This window comes from Gossypium hirsutum, chromosome D05 (genome assembly GCF_007990345.1).
Source record: "Gossypium hirsutum isolate 1008001.06 chromosome D05, Gossypium_hirsutum_v2.1, whole genome shotgun sequence".
Taxonomy (NCBI): domain Eukaryota; kingdom Viridiplantae; phylum Streptophyta; class Magnoliopsida; order Malvales; family Malvaceae; genus Gossypium; species Gossypium hirsutum.
The window spans coordinates 60,024,261-60,050,752 of NC_053441.1; the positions used below are offsets into that span (position 1 = coordinate 60,024,261).

The 26,492-nt window shown below is 31.7% G+C and overlaps 3 protein-coding genes and 1 long non-coding RNA gene across 5 annotated transcripts; 3 read left to right on the forward strand and 1 right to left on the reverse strand.

Annotated features, from left to right (window-relative positions):
- Positions 1–662: 662 nt before the first annotated feature.
- On the forward strand, positions 663–1,564 carry LOC107903566 (uncharacterized). 2 transcript variants are annotated; one of them, XM_016829644.2, is made up of 2 exons: positions 663–820; positions 895–1,564. In XM_016829644.2, the coding sequence occupies exon 2, from the start codon at positions 941–943 to the stop codon at positions 1,373–1,375; it is 435 nt and encodes a 144-aa protein (XP_016685133.1). In that variant the 5' UTR covers positions 663–820; positions 895–940; the 3' UTR covers positions 1,376–1,564. The 2 variants fall into 2 exon arrangements, with proteins under 2 accessions (XP_016685133.1, XP_016685134.1); XM_016829645.2 differs by having other exon boundaries at positions 679–820; positions 908–1,564.
- A 2,155-nt stretch (positions 1,565–3,719) lies between these two features.
- On the forward strand, positions 3,720–5,087 carry LOC107903565 (cytochrome c oxidase copper chaperone 1). Its single transcript, XM_016829643.2, has 2 exons — positions 3,720–3,724; positions 4,540–5,087. The coding sequence occupies exon 2, from the start codon at positions 4,569–4,571 to the stop codon at positions 4,806–4,808; it is 240 nt and encodes a 79-aa protein (XP_016685132.1). The 5' UTR covers positions 3,720–3,724; positions 4,540–4,568; the 3' UTR covers positions 4,809–5,087.
- A 1,980-nt stretch (positions 5,088–7,067) lies between these two features.
- On the reverse strand, positions 7,068–7,485 carry LOC107903564 (uncharacterized). Its single transcript, XR_001685850.1, has 2 exons — positions 7,435–7,485; positions 7,068–7,109 (listed from the first exon to the last, which is right to left on the reverse strand). It is a non-coding gene; the product is annotated as an uncharacterized lncRNA (long non-coding RNA).
- A 6,278-nt stretch (positions 7,486–13,763) lies between these two features.
- Positions 13,764–22,016, forward strand: LOC107948298 (putative receptor-like protein kinase At4g00960). Its single transcript, XM_041092357.1, has 7 exons — positions 13,764–14,713; positions 14,924–15,058; positions 15,189–15,319; positions 20,630–20,840; positions 20,995–21,232; positions 21,317–21,467; positions 21,564–22,016. Exons 1-7 carry the CDS (start codon positions 13,909–13,911, stop codon positions 21,882–21,884), a joined length of 1,992 nt encoding a protein of 663 aa, XP_040948291.1. The 5' UTR covers positions 13,764–13,908; the 3' UTR covers positions 21,885–22,016.
- The last annotated feature ends 4,476 nt before the right edge of the window (positions 22,017–26,492 follow it).

The window sequence follows — 26,492 nt, forward strand, 5'->3', positions numbered from 1 at the left end:
TCTTTTTTATAACAAAAATATTTTAATTTTTTAGATATGACAGCCTGCATGACAATTCAGTGTACTTTATGTTTATTTATTTTTTGAATAGTTTTATAAAATTTAAAATATTTCTTGATGTGTCATATGAGATAAATAGTGTCATATCAGTATAATTTACACGTGCACTGAACAAGTTCTTCGCAGGAAATCTATCGGAATGGACCAAGGCTAATTTGGATAACTCAGGTTGGAGGTTGAGGAATGGGGTTCTATGGCCAACCCTCTTCAGGTTGTTAGCATGGCGTATATAGAATATAAATCTTTTTGTCTTTCAGGGTATTTCTTGGAATTTTTTAGAAACTATTAAGATTTCATTATGCTGGGCAATACAATATAACTTAGCACAAAGTTGGGGTCGAAGTAGCGAGAATAACTTAGATGATGAAGGTATTTTAGGAAATTATACGAACGATAGGAGTAATGAATGATAATTCTAGGGAATTAGTTTAATTAGGTATTTTTTACACCAAAAATAATAATTAAAAGATTAATATTTTCGTCACTGTTCATTAAAAAAACTATTTCACTATTTTTAGAAGGTTAATAGTTAAATTTAATTTTAAAAAAATAAGGATCAAATTAATAAAAATATAAACATTAAGGGTAAAATTTGTAATAAGCACCTTTTTGCTTCTTCCATTCCATCCAGTCCCTTTTAATTCCAAAATCTCAGCTCTGGGGTCAGTGTTTTGGATCCAAACTTCCATCTTATTTACAAAAAAAATGGCTCGAGAATCGAGATCATGCACCAATCATTGAATCAAATACTCGAATACCAGTAAGTTCTTTTTTTTTCTTTTTCTTTTTTACATATAGATCATGTCTTACAAAGTTTTCTAATCATTGAATCAGTTCTTGGTTAAAGAAAAGGAAAGGTTTCCTTTAGTTTCTTTGATCAATGAGCTTACCAGGGTTCTTCAGTATCTGTATGCTCCAATCCATAGTCGCTATTACTTGTGGAGCTTTAATGATGTTTTACACTAAGGAAGTCACAGTTTTGGGTCACGGTCATGAAATAGCAAGCAAACTGCAAGGTTCAACGCCTCATGATCAACTCTTGATCCAAACCTCAGAATCCTTTTCTGGGTTGCTTTTGTTCACTATTGGTTTTGTGTTGTTCATGGTGGCATTCGTTAAAGATGGAGAGTTCCAAAGCTTCTTTGCTAAAGGGTGTGTGTTGGTTCATGTTTCTATGGCTATTTGGAGAGTTTGTTTTGAAGGAAAACTTCTGGGTTTTGGTCATGAATGGCTTAGACAAGCTCTTGGGGATATTGCTTTGGCACTTTCTTGGGTTTTCCTTCTGGTGTGTTCATGGAGGGAAAAATATGATTAGTTTGATTGAAAAACAGAATAAATTGTATGTTCATAGTGGTGGGGATTTCTGGAATTTCAATCCAAACTGATAAAATCTGAATCTAAATTGCAATAGCATGTGTTTCTGGTTAGATTTCATGTATAGCTAGACTTCTTTAGTGGGTGAAATTGATTTTGGGCAAGGTTAATTTAAACCAACTTTTTTTTATTTGGATTTGTGTCAATTTCATGCCCATAATATTTTGAGTTCTTTATTTTGGTTCAAGTTTCTTTAGGAAAGGGGTTGAATTATTACAAATTTGATCATCTTGGGTTTGAATAATTTTGGTTATTTATTTGGGCTTATCTAAATTTAAAGTTATTTCGTGTCTGTCTGAATCAATTTAGATTTAAATGATTGTATGGGTTTAAGTTGTTACTTTTTTACAATCAAATAAAGTCGGGTCAAATTTTTATTTAACTTAATTAAATAAAAGATTTCAATTCGGATCAGAAATGATTAATCTATATACCAAAAATAGATTATAGTATCATATTGTGATGATTATTTAAATGAGTTAAAAAGGGGATCTTAGATTGTCTTACTTGATTCTTGCATAAGGTAAGGAAAATGCTTGAGTTGAAAGAAAAATGCAAAGGAATGTGATATGAGGTTGCCATGTTTGCTTTTATTGCAATGGTGAGAAAATGCTTTTCATGGCTCAATGTATTTTAATGTAAAGCAATAATTTCCATGTAATTTTATGATTGTTAGAAAAATTTTTTCGCAAAATAAATAAATAAAAGATATTTTAGTATGATAAATTTGAACAATTAATTAATTTATTTAGTTCCTAAAATTATTATTTTAAAAAATTTTTAAAATTTTAACTTTCTTTATATATTCTTTAGATTTTTAAAAAAAAATTATTATAGTTTTTTTAAAATATAAAATTTGAAATTTTTATAAATATTTTGAATTTTAAAAAATTATTTTGATTTTTTTTTATAATTTTTGTTGATAGAGACCAATTTGTTCGTTTTCAAAATTGACAAGGTCCAAAGGATATTTACACCAATCTATTATTCAAATTATTCAAATTGTAAAATTCAACTTGATTCAAACTTGAAACTCAAAACTCGAATTACTTATTCGAGTTGACTCGAATAACTCAAAATTTAAAATTTTTTTATTTTTTAAATCGAATCGAGTTTTGCTTACCTTTATTTTAGATGATTCCGTACAAAAAAAAATCCAACATTTATAGAAAAGATATTTGGGATAATAACATAGGGATAACATTGAATTAAAAAAGAAATAAAGTTTAAGATTTAAAATATTGATTTTACATTATAAAATTGTTTAATATATTAGTAAAGATTAAACTCCGAATATAATTATTTTATTTGAATTTAGTAAATCTTGATTAAATTTTTTTTTCCTTCGCAATTGTAATCTTAATAATTTTATTTTGAATAGTTTTATATAAAAGTTAAATTTTGAATATTTTAATTTTTAATAAAATAGCGACGTCAACTTAATATTTTTACATAAAATGTTATGTAACTATTTATTTATCATATTCAACACTTTTTGTTGAAATTTTTTTATTAAGTAAAAATTTAATATATTTATCAAACCTAATTAAGAAATTCAATGTTGAATTTTTTTTTAATTTCAATAAAATGGGAAGTTTCATTGATTTATCGATCACACTCTAAAGTGTAATAATCCGAAAACTATTCGTGTATATATTTCATAAAAACATGAAATCAAAGTAGCCGGAAGACATGAAAATAAATGGATTATTTCAAAAATTTTACCTAAGCGAGATATGCCTTATTTATAAGACGAAATATTTGTTGATATGGACTTCAAGCCATTAGGAGTACCTTCTCGAATAAATGTAGGATAGCTATTTGAATGCTCGCTTGGGTTAGTAGGGAGTCTACTATATAGACATTATCGAATAACATTATGTTATGAGAAATATAAATAAGAGATTTCGAGAAAATTAGTATTTTTCGAATTATATGAAGCCAGTAAGCAAACAACAAATCAATGGATATTTGCATTTTCAATTATATTAAATTGAATACTTATTATGTTAATATTGTTAAATTATTATTTATTTCCAAATAAAAATTGCATTGTTCAAAATTTTTCTTGCCTAAATATCATTGGAAACAATGTGGGATGAGCATTTCCAATTTTACTTTTCTTGGGAATAATATTTTCAACCAATAAAAAGGTCTGACCCGACCCGACATCAACGTGGCCTGCTTTAAAACCGTAAAACCGAATCACTTTTCTTCCTTTGTTGCCTCCCTCAAAACCTCTGGAAAACCCCTCACCTGGTTGCCGGCTTCGTTTACTAAAAATTCAAGGGTAAGCTCTTCTTTTTATTAATTATCATTTGTTTTTCTATCTATTTCTTGATTCACTAGAGGCAAATGATTAAACTACAGGAAACAAAAGGAAAAAGATAAAAACTTGTAGAGATAAAAGATTAAATTTTTATCATTGGAAAGTGTTGATTTGTTTGATTCATGTCATTTTCTGTCTGGGTTTTTGTTTTTCTGATGAATTATGGCTGCTTTTCCCTTTTTTTTTTTTGATGAAAATTGGCTATGTTTTTTTTACTGAACTTTAGTGGGCTTGATCTTGATTTACTGTTAAGTTGCCCGAAAATTGGGTTAATTCGAAAAATGGTTTGGTTAAGGGTAGATGAAATAATTCAGTTAATGCCTATTCGTTTACTGTTTTATCCGAATTATACATATGAACACCTAAATTGGCACTTTAAACTTTTCAAGAACCTTTTCTTGTTTTCTTGAGTGATGGCCTGTTTTTAGCTGTTCACATAAATTTGTGATGTTCTTATCGAATTCAGTTCAAATCATACTAGATAAATTGGATTTGTGATTGTTATGCGCTTCTTTCAGTATCAATTAAGGATGGTATAAAATGTATAAATGCTGATATTGGTAGTTGAATGATCAAAAACAAAAAAGTAATAGACATTATCTGCAGTTTTTTGGTTGTGATAAGATTCATGTTATCATGGCCTAAGCTGTTCTTCGTTGTCTTTTTTGATGAAATTACTTCATTGTGCTTAGTGGCACTTCATTATGCTTAGTGACACTTCCTTGTTCTTCTGCTTTCTTGTGATATGTTTTTCTCTTTCTTGATTTCCGTAACAGTATCTTACGTTTGCTTACTGTCCAAGACAATGGATGAGTTGCCAACACAAAGCACATCTGCCTTGGCCTCACCTCGCTTACAGCTAAACCGGGGATCAACAACGGCAACATCTGGTCCAGAATCAAAGCCAAAGAAGAAAATTTGCTGTGCTTGCCCCGAGACAAAGAAGCTGAGAGATGAATGCATTGTGGAGCATGGTGAAGAAGCTTGTGCAAAATGGATAGAGGCTCATCGTATATGCCTTCGTGCAGAGGGCTTCAATGTTTGAAATTGGTATTCGAAGTTCATAGAATGAAAATAATTTGAGGTACAAACTATTATTAGAGGATTAAACAGATATGATTTGACAAAAAAGAATCCAGAAATAAAAAGAAAGCTTTATCCTAAATTGTTCATTTTTGTTTTTGTATTTTTCTTTTTTATGAGGTTATTTACCTCTAATAAATGAATTGAAACATCTGGAATACTTCTATGAATCATGATAGGATAGAGCGAAACTCTGTATGCCTTGGTTCCTTGAGTAAACATTTCCCCTTCTGTACTTCTATATTAGCCGACTCTCGTATTCAATTTCTATTACTACTTGTGTTATTGTGTAACCTATGTTGGTAAAAATTTTGACCAAAGAAGATTGCTCAAACTTAAGATTTGCTTTGTAGGGTAGAAAGAAAATCAACAAGATGAAAAATTGGAGGAGAAAACATATATATTATATATATATATAAGTTTCCATTGTTATGCTTGGTAGGAAAGGATGAAAAAAAATCTTTCCATTCACTACTTAGTAGAGTTGAAAATTGAGTGGAAAAAAATTTTAAAAGTAACATAATTTTGTAAAGTTCACCTTTGATTTCAACCTTTCTCATTTTCTCTTTGCTTATCATTTCAATTTGGAGTGATTCATTTGTATGCATTAAGAACGAAAATGATCATCTTTCTTATTTTCCTTCCACTTGTTATTTATACTAAGTACACTTGATATTTATTTTCTTTCCACTTTCAATTCCTCTTTCCTTCCTCCCACTTTTCCACTCAATCAAGCACATCCTTAAGCTTTGCTTTCTAAGATGAAAAGAAAGTTGGAAAGATGAAAAATTGAAGTGCAAAAGTGGAAAGATAGCAAATATGTATATTCTTTCCATTGGTGTGCTGGGTAGAAAATATGAAAAATTGAAAGAAAAAGTAATTTTCTTTCCATTCATTGCTTGGTAGAGTTAAAAAAATGAGAGGAAAGAAAATGAAAATTATAAGAAATGTATAATTTTGAACACTTAACTTACTTCTCTCTCGTTTTCTCCTCTTATTATTCCAATTTGGAATGATTTGTTTTCATACATTAAAATGAAAAATGATCATCTTTCCTATATTCTTTGTTCTCACTTTTCTTTCCTACCAAGCACACTTAAAAGATTATTTTCTTTCCTCTTTTCCATTGTCTTCTTCCACTCTTCCTCCCGCTTGTTCATTCAATCAAGCACCCTTAATGCTAGAATGGCCTTAGTGCAAGAATGGCATCCTGGTGACAGCTTAATTGATAATGAAGGCCAACATGGGGAATAAATTCTTGTGGTTTTCGTTTTCCTTTATATCTTTATGTTTGAATTGTTTTCCTTTGTAGAAAAGCATAAAAAAAGTAATGAACATAATTGTTAGGATTGAGCTATTCTCTTTGTCAAACTACCTGGTGTTCTAGTTCCTTTTTGTTCTCTGTAAGATAAATCTCTGCATATTGCTAGTCGCCTGGAACAATGAACAGCTTTAGCTTATTAATATTCAGGGTGTAGCATTTTCCTGCGTTGCACTCCGCAACTGCAGTGATTATAAGTCCGGTAATGACTTGATCAGTTTGATATATGGAGCTACCATTTGAAACTTGAAAGGCTTCTTTGTTGTTGATATCCAAATGCAGTTTAGAGTCGAGACTGAAGATTTATACTAATAATAATTCATTAATCAGACAAAGGCCATTGACATGGCCATTCCATCATTGTATAAAATGAGAGACATAGACAAACATCGGACAGATAGACAAGAAAACACACTCAAACTACAACAAAAGACACAAATTATTCAACCCAACTTTTATTCTTTTTAGGTCCCAAACTTCACCATTCTATATGTCTGCTTAGTGACTGCCACATGTGCAGTTTGTGCAGCTGCAGCTAGTTCCGCACTTGCACTTGCCATCGTTCTCTGCCAGAGGCTTGGCCACTACAGTGCTGATGTAGCTGCACAGAAATGAAATGACAGGTTATATTTAGCATATGTGACTGCAACTTTAAACTTAATTCTCAATTTTCAACCGTGCAAGCAATTCCTTTTTGTGCTTCTCTAGGTAAGTAAATGATAAATAAGAGACGAAAGTACTGATGCATGCATGTAGCAGATCAGGCATCAGACAAGTTTTTTTTTGCTTGTTTGAAAAATTCTCAGGGATGGTTCAGATGTTATTTGATAGCTGCATGCGAGAAGTTGTGTATGTTGGTTTGTTTCTTTGCAGATATCAGTCTTTGAAGATCAGAAAATATACCTCTCCTCAGTCTCAATGACCAAGCTGTTTCCTTTCTTCCTGTAAGCATAGGAAAAAAAAAGCCTTTAGTTTCAATGAATATTGATTGCAAATTCTTGCTCTTAGATACAACAAGCTTATTAAACAAAGCAGTTAGCTATGTTTATCCTTATCGGATATACCGGGTAACATAGGATCTCCTTCAGGAAACATGGGATCATAAATACTTTTGAAAAGCTTTTGTCCAGCATAATGGTGACATACATGTAGTAATGTGCGGCTATAAATCATGCAGAACTAAAAAAACAACATAATCTCAAATCACACACAACACAAGAAACTGCCGGAAAGTTCCATCTTGGATGGATGATTATGGATTACTTACACGCACTGGCTTTTGTCAGAGCAATCGCAGTTGCCGCACTTGTCAGCCATGGTGAATTTGAGAGAGTTGAGAACTAATAAGTTTGTTTAGTTTCTAAAGTAGTTAGCTAACTTGCAATGTATATCCAGAGCTTTGCACTTGATGTATTTATAGATGAGGAAGTACATTGAAATGGTGCAAAGGGAAGGCATCTGTGGGGGCCTCTGGTGGAGTTCAAAGGAAGGGAATCTTGATAAAGGAGGTGGGAGAATGCTAGGCTTGCTATCCTCCTCTCATGTCCATATCATTTGGAATTTTTTTCTTTTCAGGGTTGTGTTAGAGAATTTGGATTTCAAAAGTAGTATAAATTGTGATAAAAATTTTCAAAGTTGTGAATTTGTTACATACATATATTTGGTACAGAACCAAGCTTTTTATTACATGTTTTTATATATTATTATATTGAATCTACTAATTTATATATCATGTATGCATTTCATTTATATGGTATGTGAAATTCAAATGCTAACGTTCAAAGTTTATTTTCGAATATATAAGTGAATTTTTTTATCCAGATTATTTGGTAGGTATTTTATGCTTTGACACACTAGGAAAAGGATGGTAATGGGTTAAATTTCAACAAATTTTTAATAATTTTATTTAAAACTATATACTGTAACACCCTAAACCCAGCCTAAAAGGTAAGATCAAATCCGGAAGAGTTACATCAACTTCAAAATTTGATTTCAATAAGTATACAGAAACGTTCAAAGATTACTCGACTATTAACGGATCTTTTCAGAGTTTTATTTTGAAAATCAAAATTTATTTTGCCGACTTGAGTGATTTTATAGTTTCACATTAAAAATTATCAATTACTGACGAATTTAGCAAAAATCAAAATGAGCTCAGAAACAGATTGCAACTCACAAGATCAAACATTTATACATTATTGCAAAACAATTTGAGCTCCACATGTTGTCCGTTCCTCAATCAGAGATTTAACTGAACACACAAAGATAAAACCAAAAGGTGAGCTATAAAGCCTAATGAATAACCAACATTAATTATAGTTAACAAAACATTGTATATAAGTCGGAGTAAACACATTGAACTTAATAGCAAGTGTAATATAATTGAACAATACAACCCAACCATAATAGGATAGAGCAGAACATAACAGAGCAGAAAATGGAAGAAGATGATAGCATTATTTTACTTGTACATGCTTTTATTTATTATTTTACTATTTTACCTTTTAATTAACACTTAAAAGATAACCAACCCATGTCCATCATTGTCCACCACCAATATAAATGACATAATTACCTTATAGATCGACCAACTTACATTTTCAAGGCCATTCAATCCATTTAATTAGTAGAATTTAACTTTTGCACCTTTTTTAATTTAGTCCTTTTTACCTAATTAACCATTTAAACTTTAAAATTTCTTAATGAAAATTTAATTCAACCCTAATATAACCTTATAAACATTAAATAAACATTAAATTACTAACTCACTCATTGAAATTGTGGTCCTAAAATCATTGTTTCAGACACCATTGAAAATAGGCTGTTACACAGTGGGCATGCTCATCGAAAAAGGTGGGGGTCATGGTCCATTGTCACCATTGTTGGAGTTTCTCTTCTTAAAGTGGATTCAAATGTTGATGCTACCATTGAAATATTCATGTTGCAAATAAACCAAAAGAAAGTGTTTTGGACTAATTATAAAGAGGTCCCAAACTTTAGTCAAAAGTAAAAAAAATGGCTCACTAGTAATTTGTTAGTGAATTAATGAATATTTTAATGGCAGTGACCAATTCGAGCAATATTACTAATTAGAGTGAGTAAATTGATAAATAAATTTTAAGACTAAAATAGAAACGAATCTATTTTAGAGTGACTTGTGTAGTTTACCCAATTAAAAATATAATGTTAGAAAAGCAAAGATAAAATTTAAAAATTTTGAAGGAGCCAAAGATAAAAAACTTATTTTTAAAAAAACTTAATTTAATAGGCCAAGGTATTATACCACTTACTAGGGGTGCTAAGGCTTCTTTTGCCTGCCCCAACTATACCCCTGATTTTCAAATACATTTTGAGTGGCAGTCAATTACATCAAACTCATATGACTATATATATTTCTTTTTTGATATAATGTTTTCATTTTTATTCTTAAATCGAAAAAATATATATTTTTAATTGTATTTAAAATCTTATCATAAATAATTATACTAATTAAATTAAAACTTATTTGATGGTTATATAAATGGGTTTGACATCACATCATATATTCTTTCTTCATATTATATCATTATTTTATTTCTAATAAATATGAGATTTAAGTAGTTTTTATAGCAAATTTTGATGAAAATTTACCCTATATTTTGTTTTCTCAAGAAATGTTCCATTTGACAACCAAAATGGTAGCATCTAGGTTGGGGAGATTGATGGAGAATTTCACCTTTGCCTCTTTTAAAAAGTATAAATTCCTTATCTTCATGCAAGTCATCAACCCAAAAAAAGTGAAGAGAACAAATTGAGAAAAATAACAAAAACTATATTCTTTTAAGATTGCTATCCTATAGAAAGGTCATTGTAAAAAGTTGAATATATATGTATGTATATAATTAAATAATAATTTGGTACATTCAAAGTGAATTTAAATTTCCATGTGATATTTAAAAACCGTAACATGTTCTTAATTAATATTTATTTATGACATATATAAAAACATGAGTTTGAAGGATGGGTGAATAAAACTCGATTCGATTCGAAAAAATTAAAAAAAAAATTAAATTTTGAATTAATTGATCAAATTATTCAAATTTTGAGTTTGAGTCAAGTTAAATTTTACAATTTGAATAACAAATTGGTGTAAATACCCTTTTGGTCCTTATCAATTTTGAAAATGAGTAAATTGGTCCCTCTCAACAAAACTTACAAAAAAATTAAAATAAATTTTAAAAATTCAAAATTTTATATATTTTTTAAAACATTATAAATTTTAAAAAAATTATAAAGAATATATAAAGAAAGTTCAAATTTTAAATTTTTTCTAAAATAATAAATTTGAGATCTAAATAAGTTAATTAATAGGTCGAGTTTATCATGTTAAAGTATCTTTTCTTTTTCTTTGCTTTGAAAAAGTTTTCATATATATATGGTTTCAAATTTATGTCCTCTAACATGGAATTAATTATATTGTAACAATATTTTAATTTGGCATGTTTAATTTTTTTAATTTAACTCGAACAATTTCACTCGATTTGATTCAACTCAACTCGAATTTCATTTCACTCAACTTGATTCAAAAAAAAATTTCAAATCAAGTTAGGATGATAAAATAAGACTCGTCAATTCGATTAACTCGAAATTTTTTCACTCGATTCCATCAAATGCTCACTCCTAATGTGAAGAAACTTTTGAACTGACAAAGATATTTTTTTATTATTAATTATACTACTAAATTGACATTAAAAATAATTTATTAGTATCTTTTTCTGGTAAATAATAATGAATATTAATGTGATAATAATGAAAGTAATATTAATTAATAGAAGAGTATATTAATGTGAAATTAAATAATTTGAGTATATCTTTTAAAAGTTCATAAAAAAATTATATATATTATTAATTAATAAAATTTTAAATTTATAAAATAAATGAATGTAATTAGATAAATTAAAAAAATAAACAAAAGTTTTTAATTAAATAGATATAATTTTTATATATAAATATAATTTTATTTTAAATATGAAAATAATTAATCATGTTAAAATCAATTTTTTATGATTAACAAAAATTAAATCTATAAATATGATTTTATTTTCAATATGGTAATAATTATTTTATTAATAATGCTTTCATTATTAGTGTAATAGTTATTATCACTTAATTATACTTTGAATCCATATTAAATTACATTTATTATTTTAGATTATGATTTTACTTGTGTTACAAATTATATGCCAATTAAAATTAATATTTAGCACTATAAATATATTCATTAGTAAAATATTTTCATTCAAATAACATCTAAAGAAGTACTCGAAAAATCATATTTTAGGATTTTATTTGCATCACAAAAAAATGTATGATTATTATTATTTTATAAGATTAGTTGTTATTATTTGATATTCGAAAGTTTTACTGTTATTTGATTTTAATAACACTTATGCTAACGATGTATAGAATAATTACTTTTTTTCTTACCAAACTTAATTTTTTTTGAAATATCTCAAAATAGATTTTGATTATATTTGTTTATTTTGACACAATACTTAGAACTACCTATAACCCATTCCCAACCCATGAATAGGAGGATAATGCGTTTCAGCGCACTCGAATCCACGTTCTCTTACATTGACAACAATACCCATATCAATAAAATTAACACTCAATCCACACCAAATTTTAATTTTTCAATTTATTATTAATTTAAAGTTTCGTATCACCTAAATAAAAGGAGTGGTCCTTCAAAATTTGGAAAGAGTTATGAAATAAAGCAAATGGAAATAAAATCAAAGTTTGAAAAAAAATGGCTTGGAAGGTACAACTTGTGCTCTATCTATTTCCCTTTTTGTGTGGAATTCAATCATTTTTCTCTTACTAATTTTCATATTCCATTTGATATTAAAGAAGTTATAAACACAATATATACACTCTACATTTCTTAATTCTAAAAAACTTCCACTTATGTAATCAATTATCTCAAAAAGGTAGAATTACAAAATTCACCTCTAATGTTTGTGAGTTTTTCATTTTGGCTCTTAACTTTTTTTTTCTTTCACTTTCCCACCCATAATGTTGCAAACAATTTCAAGTAAGACCAAACTTAATGAAAATCGTCAAGCTATATCAACAAATATTTTTGTCCAACGTGGCAACACCTTAGTTGATGACATCATTGATGACACAAAATTTTTAGTTTAAAATTATAAAAAAGAAGAGAAAATTTCTAAAATGTAGGAAATAATAAAATTTCTTCCAAAATGTAACACCCCTAACCCGTATCCGTCGCCAGATTAGGGTTACGAGGTATTACCGATCAAGAAACAACTTTCAAACAAGTACATATGCACACATGTTATATTCAAATTAATAAAACAAATGACTGATTACATATTAAATATACATTATTAATCGCAAAACAAATATAATATCTCATGCATATAATCATATTTACACCTTAATAATCATGCCTCAAGCCATACAAATTATACTTCAAAATAAATGCATGAATCGTGTGCTTATCATTAAAATGGTATTTAAATACATAATAAATTTTAAACATTTTATTTCTTAATAATAACCATGCACTTAATAGACCAAACAAATCATATCACAAAGCTTATGCCCGGCATTAACAAATGTACCAATTGATTTAATATACTTCATTGAGTAATCAATTATATGCACACGATGTCAATCATACAATCCCCAATTCGGCTAGCCAGTTAACCTATAAAAGTTGAACTCATGCAATACTCATTTAACTAACATTAGCCGAATCTGCATGTGCATAAATACTAATTTTAAACTTATTTTCAATTCAACTATACATCAATCTATAAGACCAAAACATGCTTATCTTCTTATTACAAGATTATACGCATATGCATACACCAACTGAGCCATTTCCGAACATCCATACTAAACATATCACTTTTCAATTACTTTATAAATCTATTATCCGAACCTATTGACTAAATATTTTAGTCTTTGTACTCCTATAATAAACATCAATCATATTTCACTTTCATATGCATATAAATAATTGAATAAGATCTACATATGAAACATCAACTTAATACTCCCATATTTCATACTATTTCTAACAAAAACGCGATATATATATATATATTTAATGTCCAAAATTTAACAAAACATATTTTTCCTTAGTAAAATTACCCAAATCCTAAAACTAATATACCCACTCGTCGAACAACTTCAACTTAGCACACACATCTAAAATAAACATTTATCTAAATACCAAAAATGATATCTAACTATCCATTAATTCACATCTAATTTAGTTATATAACCCTACAAATATTAAACTTCTGGAACACCTATTTCATTATCATCATTTTAATCATATAAGTTTCTTTTACTATGTACCATTTAAGCATCATCTCAAACAAATTCATCACGAATATAAGTATAAGTGCTGAATCATGAATAGCTCAAACATCATAGTCCATATCTATATCATCATTTGACCGATTAATACATAAATATATTAATACATAAATATAAATTTTTTATGTTATAAATTATATAATACATAAAAATAACATAATTTAATATATTATAAAATTAAAAAAAGGGGTATGATTGAGCTTCAACTTTGTATGTTCAAGGTCTTCTGTAGGGCCCTGTAATATTGACTTACTGATTGTTGGTTAGTGACCGGCGTAGGCGGCTGCGCCAAACTTACAAGTAAGAAGGGTGAGTCATGTTTTCGTAATTGATTGTTCCACTGGCAATGGGATCTTTAACAACAGTTCCACTGTTTTCTTATTCACTTGTTCTTTCCTTCCTCCCTACTCTTATCGTTGCACAGCTTAATCCTGTTTACTTTGAGCACGATTGTAATCAAGGCAGCGGCAATTACACCCCAAACAGCACTTACGAGGCCAACCTCAATAGCATCATCTCCCGATTCCCCACCCTTAGTTATTTCAATTACGGCTTTTTCAATCTATCTGCTGGAGAAAGCCCCAACAAGGTTTACTCAATCGCACTTTGCAGGGGTGACATGAACCAAGCCGATTGCAACACTTGCCTCAACTCTACCGCAACCGAACTCAAGCAGTTTTGTCCCCGGAACAAGATCGCCATCGCTTGGTCCGAGCTCTGTTTGGTGCGGTACGCCAACCGAGACCTGTACGGGCTGCTGGAGAACGACCCTCATACTTGTGCATTCAACCCGATGAATGCATCGAACCCTACTCAGTTCAATCGAGCATTAAGTGAACTATTGAATAATCTAAGCAGCGAAGCTGCAGCCAGTGGCCCACTCCGCAAGTACGCAGCTGGCAATGCACCGACTGGTATCTTGCAAACGGTATATGCCACGGTACAGTGTACTCCAGATATGACCCAGGAAAATTGCACTGCTTGTCTAAATTACGGCAGGAGGGAGCTTCGACTCTGTTGCCTTGGAAGGATGGGATGCAGGGTTCTTAGACCAACCTGTGTCTTGAGGTTTGAGTCTAACCCTTTTTATAATGAGACCGCAGTTCCTTTACCGTCACCTCCAACAACTTCTTCTCCGACGCCATCTCCAGGTAAAGAATCGATTTGTACTCTTTTCTTTTTCCTGAGCAAAGCAATTAACAATAAAATAAAATAAAAAATAAATAAAATACCAACAAAATGAGCAGTGGTTTAATATGTGCTTACTTATTTCTGTTTGGAGGTTGCCTGTTAGGTTTATCTGCATATATATTATATGTATGTTCGTAAGAATGATAACATTCTAAATTTGTGTTTTGCAGGAAATGGGAATAACACAACTCGAACTGTAATCATTGTTATTGCTTCTGTTGTTGGCCTTCTAATACTAATTACCATCTCCATCTGCATTTTTAAGAGGCCCAAAAGAAACAAAGACATACCTATAAAAGTTGAAAGTAAGTAAATTCACTCACAACCATGACATGGATTCTCTAAAATATAATGAAACAAAGACCAAACAAACAACTAGTAAGTGTAGATCATCTGCCGAAGAAATTGTACAATAATTATATTGCCTTTTTGCAGCTAAGGATGCGGATAATGAGATGTCCGGGGCCGATTCCTTGCAATTCGGCTTCGATTCTGTTTTGGTTGCAACCGATAACTTCTCTGATGCAAATAAGCTTGGTCAAGGAGGATTTGGAGCTGTTTACAAGGCTGTTGCGCGGAAGCGTGTGAAAGAGTAAAATTATTGTACTGAAAAATCACACTAAGTTCAATTCCCAGGAAAGAGAGGTGGATCACGAGGATCGCTTACATACCAGATCTTTCCTAGCCAGAATATCCCTCTATCGTAATTTAATAGCACAATAAATCACTACAATGACACTTGCAAAATATGCAGAACAAAAATAAAGAACACTAGAATTTTAACGAGGTTCAGCAAATTTTGCCTACGTCCTCAGGCACTACCAAATATATTTCACTCCAAAAATACAAGTGAAAGTTTACAAATAGGGAGAGAGAACAATTGCCTTAAGTAGAGAATGGCAAGTGTGGGATGAAGAAAGTAAGAAATGGTTAGGCCTATTTATAGTTGAGGTTCAAGGATCAACTTGCAATGTCCCTATACAATTAGGGACCAAAATTGCAATTATCCCATGCCAACTTTTAACCCAACTTGCCAACCAATTTTACTTTCTACTTTTGGTGCCCACCCTTTTTGACTTTTCAAACAATGGGTGGGTTCCAATAATCTCCACCTTGAAGATTTGATTAGGATAATCTTATCTTCACACAATTCTTTCTGCCTTTGACAACAATACTTATAGTGCCTTCTTCAACTGTTAAACTTGCAGGATATTAATCAAGTTCAAACAATGTTCGAACTTGGTTGCTGTTACCACCTTGGTCATCATATCTGCGGGATTATTTGCAGTCTTGATCTTCTGAAGACAAATTTTCCCCTCTTCAATAATTTCCCGCACAAAATGGAATCGTACGTCGATATGTTTTGTACGTGCATGATAGACTTGATTCTTTGCTAAATGAATAGCACTTTGACTATCACAATACACGTTAATATGCTCCTGAACCAACCCCAAGGTTTTAGCCATACCTTGTAACCAAATAGCCTCCTTTACAGCCTCTGTTACAGCCATGTACTCGGCTTCTGTGGTTGACAATGCAACTGTAGACTGTAGTGTAGACTTCCAACTTATTGGTCCTCCAGCAAGTGTAAACACATAACCGGTGGTTGATCTTCGCTTGTCCAAATCACCGGCATAGTCAGAATCAACGTACCCAATAACACCTTTACCAAGTGTATTATCCTGCTTGAACAGTAATCCAACATCCACGGTCTTCTGAATATACCGTAGAATCCATTTCACAGCTTGCCAATGTCCTTTTCCAGGATTATGCATATACCTGCTCACTATACTAACTGCCTGTGAAATGTCGGGTCTTGTACACACCATTGCATACATCAAGCTACCCACTGCATTAGAATACGGAACTTGCAACATGTATTCTCGTTCTGTATTCGTCGAAGGAGATAGTTGTGCAGAAAGCTTGAAATGAGAAGCCAACGGGGTACTTACAGGTTTGGTCTGCTCGTTCATGCCAAACTGCTGTAGTACTTTCTTCAAATACTGCTTCTGAGACAAGCTAACTCTGCCATGAGCTCTATCTCTACATATTTCCATGCCAAGAATCTTCTTAGCTTCACCTAGATCTTTCATCTCAAACTCGAGATTGAGTTGAGTCTTCAATCTCTCAATCTCAACTTTGCTCTTAGATGCTATTAGCATATCATCAACATATAAGAGCAAGTATATGAAAGTTCCTTCTTGTAGCTTCTGAAAATATACGCAATGATCAAATTTACTTCTTGTGTACCTTTGCCCTTTCATGAACTGATCAAATCGCTTGTACCACTGCCTCGAAGATTGTTTCAATCCATAAAGCGACTTTGTCAGTTTGCAAACCCAATTTTCTTTATCAGCAACATTGAATCCATCAGGCTGAGTCATATAGATTTCCTCTTCCAAATCACCGTGTAAAAATGCTGTCTTCACATCAAGCTGAACTAGTTCAAGATCGTATTGCGCAACCAAGGCTAGCAAAATTCGAATAGACGAATGCTTCACAACTGGAGAAAACACTTCATTGTAGTCTATTCCTTCTTTCTGAGCGTAACCCTTTGCTACCAATCTAGCCTTGTATCGAATTTCATTTTTACCAGGAAATCCTTCCTTCTTTGCATATACCCATTTGCATCCAATTGCCTTCTTTCCCTTGGGCAGTCTCACCAACTCCCAAGTCCTATTTTTATGAAGAGACTGCATTTCTTCATTCATAGCTTGCTTCCACTTTACACCATCAGAGTTACTTATTGCTTCTGTGTAAGTGGAAGGAACATCATCATCTGCAATTGGAAGTGCATAGGCCACCATATCGTCAAAGCGAGCAGGCTTACGAATCTCTCTTCTTGGCCTCCTATATGCAATTGAATCTTGTTGCTGTAGAAGTTCTTGGGTCGAAACTTCTTCATCATTTGTTCTTTCAATATTAGCTGGATCATCATTAACCTTTTCAAACTCCACCTGCTGCAAAGTACTACTGGTTTTGTCATCCTTTTGTGAATCCTCGTTCTTCATCATGGTTGATTCATCAAAAGTTACATCTCTACTGAAAACAATCTTCATTGTATCAGGACACCAGAGACGGTATCCTTTTACACCACCAGTTATACCCATGAATAATGCTTTCTTTGCTCTTGGGTCTAACTTAGATTCTTTTACATGATAATATGCAGTGGAACCAAAAACATGTAAAGAATCATAATCAGTAGCAGGTTTACCAGTCCACATCTCCATAGGAGTTTTTCCATTTATTGCAGCTGATGGCAATCGGTTAATTAGATGGCACGCATATGTAACTGCCTCAGCCCAAAATTCCTTGCCCAATCCAGCATTGGACAATATACATCGAACTTTCTCCAGTATAGTCCGATTCATGCGTTCTGCCACCCCATTCTGCTGTGGTGTATCTCGAACAGTGAAGTGTCGCACAATGCCCTCATCTTGACATACTTGTAGAAATGGATCATTTTTGTACTCAGTACCATTATCTGATCGAAGTCGTTTGACCTTTCGACCTGTCTGAGTCTCCACCATCTTCTTCCACTTCAGAAATGCATCCAAAACTTCATTTTTTCTTTTCATTAGATACACCCATACTTTTCTTGAATAATCATCAAGAAAAGTGACAAAATAGTGCATACCTCCCAAAGAAGCCACTTTGGTAGGTCCCCACACATCACTGTGAACATAGTCCAGAATTCCTTTCGTATTGTGAATTGCTGAACCAAATTTTACCCTCGTCTGCTTGCCCAGAACACAATGTTCACAGAATTCCAATTTGCAAGAATTTGCACCTTTCAACAAGCCTTGCTTCGCCAAAGTCTGCAAAGCTTTTTCACCAGCATGTCCCAATCGCCTATGCCATAACCTGGTAGCCTCTGAATCTGCATCTTTCGCAGAAGCTGTTGATGTTGATCCAATAACTGTACTTCCATTTAAATAGTACAAGTTATTTCTTCTAGTGCCTTTCATCACCGTCAATACCCCAGCTACTACCTTTAGTAATCCATCTCTCAAAGTGATTGTGAGCCCTTTAGATTCTAGGGCCCCTAATGAGATGAGATTTTTCTTCAAGCTGGGTACATAGCGAACATCTGTCAGAACTTGGATTGAGCCGTCATGGTTCTTCAATTTGATTGTACCTACACCCATTGTCTTACAGGCACTATCATTGCCCATAAAAACAACTCCACCTTCTAGTTCTTCAAGACTAGAAAACCAGTCCTTATTAGGACACATATGGTAAGTACATCCCGAATCCAATATCCACTCATCCGTTTGACATGCCATTGCCATGCCAACCAAGCTAAAGTCTGACTCCTCATCATGCTCCGCTACACATGCATTAGAAATAGACTTGCCCTTTTGTAACTTAGGACAATTCTTTTTCCAATGCCCTTTCTCACGACAAAAGGCACATTCATCTTTGGCGGGTCTCCCTTTGGACTTACCCCTTCTACCAGGTTTGCTGCTGTATGAACGACCTCTTACTGTTAAGACTTCTGCAGTTGTATCTCTGTGATCTCTTTTATCTTTCTTTCGAGTCTCAGATCTATACAACGCACTACAGACTGCATCAAATGTGATTGAATCTTTCCCATGAAGCAATGTGGTGGTAAGATGATCATATTCATCAGGAAGGGAATTCAACAACAATAATGCCTTGTCTTCATCTTCAAATTTCTCATCCAAATTTAGCAAGTCTGCTAAAATTTTATTGAATGAGTTCACATGGTCATTCATCGACATACCGGGTGCATAAGTGAACCGAAAAAGTTTCTTTTTCATATAAAGCCTATTTTCAAGACTTTTCGTTAGAAACTTTTCTTCCAATGTATCCCACAGCTTCTTCGCTGATGTCTCCCTCATGACGGAGTACTTCTGCTCTTTGGCCAAACATAGGCGGATTGTACCACACGCCTGTCTATTAATCTTGGCCCACTCCTTGTCATCCATCTTGTCAGGTTTTTCTTCAAGGGCTATATCCAGCTCTTGCTGACATAAGACATCCAGGATCTCACACTGCCACATACCAAAATTATTGGTACCGTCAAATTTTTCTACTTCAAATTTTGCATTTGTCACAGTAGTCCTTGCTGATGACGATGCTGCTGCCATTTTTCTCCTCAATCCCAACTACTGTATACGTGAACAGTACCGTATACGTGAATAGTGCCGTATACGTGAATAGTACCGTAAACGGTCGTATTCCCCAAGTACGAACCTGGCTCTGGTACCAATTGTTGCGCGGAAGCGTGTGAAAGAGTAAAATTATTGTACTGAAAAATCACACTAAGTTCAATTCCCAGGAAAGAGAGGTGGATCACGAGGATCGCTTACATACCAGATCTTTCCTAGCCAGAATATCCCTCTATCGTAATTTAATAGCACAATAAATCACTACAATGACACTTGCAAAATATGCAGAACAAAAATAAAGAACACTAGAATTTTAACGAGGTTCAGCAAATTTTGCCTACGTCCTCAGGCACTACCAAATATATTTCACTCCAAAAATACAAGTGAAAGTTTACAAATAGGGAGAGAGAACAATTGCCTTAAGTAGAGAATGGCAAGTGTGGGATGAAGAAAGTAAGAAATGGTTAGGCCTATTTATAGTTGAGGTTCAAGGATCAACTTGCAATGTCCCTATACAATTAGGGACCAAAATTGCAATTATCCCATGCCAACTTTTAACCCAACTTGCCAACCAATTTTACTTTCTACTTTTGGTGCCCACCCTTTTTGACTTTTCAAACAATGGGTGGGTTCCAATAAAGGCAAAGAATAGTACTGCTATGTCAATGAATATACATGAACTGTATTTCTAAATCTATCAAAAGCCACTTATGGTTCATATGTATATTGTTATGTTTTCAGGGTCAGCTTCCAAATGGAGAAGAGATTGCTGTGAAAAGACTGTCTAAAGGATCAGGTCAAGGAGACTTAGAATTTAAGACCGAGGTGCAATTAGTTGCCAAGCTTCAACACCGCAATTTAGTTAGGCTCCTTGGTTTTTGCTTGCAAGAACAGGAAAGGCTTCTCATCTATGAGTTTGTGCCAAATGCAAGCCTTGATCATTTCATTTTTGGTAATGTTTCAGTTTAAATTTCATTTTCAGATTGCATTTCTATTACAACTTTGTATATTTTTCCTTTTAACTGTGTATAGCCATCAGCAAGGACATGCACCAAATTTAATCCTTGAATTTGTTCCACTAATCTGAAAGTTTTGTGATGACGTAGATCGGATCAGGCGTGCAGAACTAGATTGGGAAATACGGTTCAAAATCATACATGGCATTGTTCGTGGACTCCTTTACCTTCACGAAGACTCTAGGCTTCGAATTATTCACCGTGATCTCAAAGCAAGTAATATCTTATTAGATGCAGAGATGGTTCCTAAAATTGCAGATTTCGGGATGGCAAGATTGTTTGGACAGGATGAAACACAAGGCAGCACTAGCAGAATTGTGGGAACTCAGTAAGTATCAAGACATCCTAGGAGCCTTTTAGATATTAAACATATGTATATGAACTGTACTAATGAAGCTTCCCTTAATTGCAGTGGATATATGGCTCCCGAATATGTTTTCCATGGACAATTCTCAGTAAAATCAGATGTGTTCAGCTTCGGTGTATTACTTTTAGAAATTATAAGTGGCCAGAGAAACAATAGCTTCCGTTATGATGAGCAGTTCGAATACATACTAGGTTTTGTAAGTATACATATGATTTCTAGTGACTGAAAGCCAATGTTAAAAGAGTTATATGTTTACATTGTTGAAATTGGACATTGGCTGATTCCTTGGTAGGCATGGAGAAGCTGGAGAGAAGGGACGGTATTGAATCTCGTTGATCCCACATTGGGTGGTGGTTCAAGGAATGAGATAATGAGATGCATTCACATTGCATTGCTATGTGTTCAGGAAAAAGTAGCAGCCAGACCAACCATGGCTTCGGTTGTTCTGATGCTGAATAGCTTCTCGACCACCCTCGCCGTGCCGGCACAACCAGCATTTGTCATGCAGAGCAATATGTCAACTTCATCGGCATCAGCTTCAAACCAATCCAACACAGAGTTGCCACCATTGTCCCGCAACGAGGTCTCAATTAGTGAGCTATCTCCTAGGTAGTGTTTGCAAATGGTTTATTTTAAGTTTATTCTCATTTTATTTTTTGTATAAAAGATTGTAGCCTGAATTAGTTGAGTGATGACACCCTACTCAATTATTAGAGTCAAAAACTAAGTTAAGAATGAAGTAAAAACCAATTTTATTTAATAATTTAAAAAAAAAAATTCTAATTCTATTATAATTTTCTCAAACTCTTAAATCTCGAAACAAAATATACATTTAAGCTCATTCAAAGTCACGGTGACAATTTGATTAAAATATAATTAATTTTTTATATATAAATTATTGATAAACATAATAAAGGTGTTTATGTTTTTTAATCCCACATAATATATTTTTATAAAAAAAGTTAAATACTTTTTAAAAAGAATTATTTAAAAACTATTCTTTAAAGAAAAAACCATTTCTTTTATATAATTTTTTAAATTATCAACATTTAATATATCATATTTAAAAATTATCTAACTTAAAAGTTAACTAGAGACTAGAGATTAACTCAAGTAATCAATTTTTATTTTTATTTTTTGACAAGCAAGAAATTATTTAAAACTTATTAACAAATAATATAAATTGACAATAATCATATTTTTAGGTTTTATTTTTATATTGATATAGTCAAATAATATATTATTTATTAAAAAAAGTTTATGTAAAAGTTACGTTTAGAATCCGCTTTTTTTACAACAATCTTATGTCAAATTTTTATGTGAAACCTATGCTTGCAAATTTTTCATGTCCCAAGTAATAATCCTGTAATGATGAAGCTATCACTGTCAAGTTTCATATAATATATAAGAGATATGAATTTTTTTTTTGTTGGGAGTTAAACCTAATAAATTTATAGTCTTTAGCTTGACATTTGCAAATATCAAGTTTATATTTATTATAAACTTAACCCTAATCAATAAATTATATAGAATTCGATACCCATAAGTGTTGAGTTTAATTATGTTTAAGTTTTCATCACTTACCATAAACTTAAACCTAATAAATGTATACATCCACATATGTCAAATTTCTATATATTTAAGTTTTTACTATTTTCCGTAAATTTAACTTTAATAAATACATTTTTATGGAGCTCGGCACCCGCGAATATCAAATTTAAGTTAAAATAAAATTTTAACCGTTTAACTCAATCTAACCCTCATAAATTACTGTCAATGTAATGGAATGTTTTCAAGAAGATCGAATGAAAAAAATTTTGAGAGAGTTGAATTTTGAATAATTTTTTTTATCTTTTATTTTATAGAAGCAAAGTGTGCTTAAAGTTAGGTGTCAAACTTTTTCATTAAAAATCATCCATGAATTTGACATATACAAGAGATAAGTTCCTATCTATCAGGAAAGCTTCTATTTCCTTTTCTTTTTATTTTTGTATTTAAAAATAATAATAAAATAAAAATAAAAAATAGAGAAACCCTAAATCAAAATAAAAATTAATCACCTTTAAAACCTTCCTCAGTTTTTTGATGGATTTTTTTATTTAGGATCAGTGTCCGCGTAAAAAAAATACAAAGATGAAATTCGGGCTTTTATAGCTTGATAACAAAACTCCTAATTTCTATTTTTTTTGTTGTCTTGCTATTGTCTTTTCTGCTATTGCGTGTAGTTCTTCATTTTGCAAGTGTCAGACGCGTGCTGGGGTGGTGGCGTGCGAGGAGGTCCTGCTGGCGTGCGGCGGCTAGGAGCAAGCCTAAGGGCAGACCTAGGTGCAGCGCACCTAGGGTTTCTTTTGGCTGAAAATTTTTTAAGTTTTGTGGGCTAGAGTTTAGTTTGGGTTTAGGGTTTGTGCTTGATATGTAATAAGTTAATTTAATTTGAATTGCGCTTTGATGGACTGTAATTTTTTTATTTTGGGTTTTAGTTTTGGGCCCGGACAAAAATGAATTATTACACAAACATTATCCAAACATGTCACTCATTAGTAATTACAACCAAATATATTCAAATTCAATTACTAGTCTTTCCAAACACTACTCCCTGAAAACAATATCAATAATTTTCTTTCATTGAAAACAATAAAGATTAAAAAAAGTTGTACTAATTATACACTTTGGATGAATGGTAGTGGGTTAAGATATTTAAGTTATAAATGTGTTTATGGGCTAGTCAGGTCGAGTTTGGGCGTTTAGTATTAATATACTTTATGTTTGTCCAAGGTTCTTAGCTCAGCTTAACCCGAAATATCAACAAAAATTTTGTCCAAGTCGAGTTTGGGCGTTTAGTATTAATATACTTACTTGCCTTATTACCGAATCACAAGCCAAACATCACAAGCATGAATATCATAAAACATAACCCATTATTTTCATGGCTTTTATATATATATATATATATCCCAAAATCAAACCCATCAAGTATTTAACCAAGAATATATAAAACTAAGCTTAACCAAAATGAATAAGCCATTTTTCGCATGGCTCATATTTACATATCCTAATATCAAACATATTAACTAGACTATACATGTCATAGGCTCAAGTTCAAATTCAAATTTATAAAATACCAAAGACGGTCGATAGTGTGATAGACTTCTTTGATGACCCCCGAGCTCGTAACCAACTTCCAAAATCTAAAAAAAAAAAATAAAGAGCAAACATACACACAGTAAGCTTTCACAGCTTAGTAAATCATAAGCAATGGAAACATTTAATCATATACAAAATTAATCTAGTCAAACCGAAACAAACCATTAGCAACTCATATGCCTTTCCAACTTATAATTTCATAAGTCAAACCATAAAAGTTTTGCATAAAATTCTCCTTTGACCGAATACCCATTCAAATATTAGTATGCTTAACCAATATTACTTTTTATAATACATTTACATTTACATCATTAGGCCTAACATATATTATCACAAAATTCACATTAAAATATAACATTATACTATCAATTCAACATTCAACTTACCTTATTTCTTTTTATATAACTAATTAGTATGAGTACGTATTTGAGTATTTCTAGCTTGATTTTTCACTTGATCTTAATTTATTATTGCCCGTTGAACCATTCGGAATTAAAAATGATCTTAACTATAAATATCTGCCTTAGTAAAATATTTTCATTCAAATAACATCTAAAGAATTACTCGAAAAATCATATTTTAGAATTTTATTTGCATCACAAAAAATGTATGATTATTATTGTTTTATAAGATTAGTTGTTATTATTTGATATTCGAAAGTTTTACTGTTATTTGATTTTAATAACACTTATGCTAACCATGTATAGAATAATTACTTTTTTTTTTACCAAAGTTAATTTTTTTTTTGAAATATCTCAATATAGGTTCTGATTATATTTGTTCATTTTGACACAATACTTAGAACTACCTATAACCCATCCCCAACCCATGAATAGGAGGATAATACGTTTCAGCGCACTCGAATCCACGTTCTCCTATATTAACAACAATATCTATATCAATCAAATTAACACTTAATCAACACCAAATCACAAAAGAGATAAGAGTTGAGAAATGATTAACAAATACTGAAGAAGTCTTTGATGACGACATTGATAACAAGCAAGAAAAAGTCATAAATCTAAAGTCCAAATTAACACTTTACAATTTTGAATAACTAAAATATTTTAAACTATTAAATACTATGAAGAAAACCCCCAAATAACGCAAGAGGCCCTTGTACCTCTTTTAGTTATAGAAGAAAAGTGAAAAAAAAAAAGGCAAAATAAAGTCTAACCTAGAAAAAAAAAACATAAGAATGTAAAATGATCAAGGGAATAAAAAGATGATTATAAGAATATTGGATGTCTAGTTTTTTGTTTCATAAAGAGACATTAAATAGCTTGACACTACAACTCTAATATTGATAAAAATTCCTTCCAAAATGTGGATGATTGGAGCTTGTTTGGATACAAAATTGGCTCTATATATTTCCATTTATTATTAGGCTTCAATGTCGTGACATCCAGACTTTGTTGCCACGACCCCTATGACATTCAAGCTTTGGTGTTGCAACCCCCATGACAATTAGCTCAAAGGAGTCTTACGCTGGTTGTTTTTCCTTACTTGTATCTTTTTACCTTGCAGAACTCTTGAATTGAATCAGCGAAGGATCAAACACAATCTTAAGATAATAGTTATATGTTCATTTTGATTTTAGACCGTGTGACATGTGTTTAAGGGTTTCTAGTTTGTAAATGACTATTTTGAGAATCGATAGTTTTGTGTTAATGGTAGTAATGATTGATTTTGAATGTAACTTTGGCATGAAACTTAATGATGCATATTTTAGTTAAGTTTGATGCTATATGAGTGCTGATTTTTCTTTTGATTGGTTTGGCACACTTAAAGCTATCAACTAGGCGATTAATGTTTTGGGAATGGTAAGGTGAATGTTAAGCATGCCTTATAACTTAGTATATGCTTTGGTTAATTCATGTTATTCTCTTGAATGCTTAGTTTTCAGTTGGGATTATGAATATGTTTGAGTTGGTGATGGCAATTGATGAAATCGTAAACCAACTAAAAAATTGACTAACACAAGTGCACCTATCAATTAATGGTATAGTTATGATGAATAAAGATATAGTTCTCACGAAAATTAAAAGTACTAGTAATTATCGTATTTCTATTATTT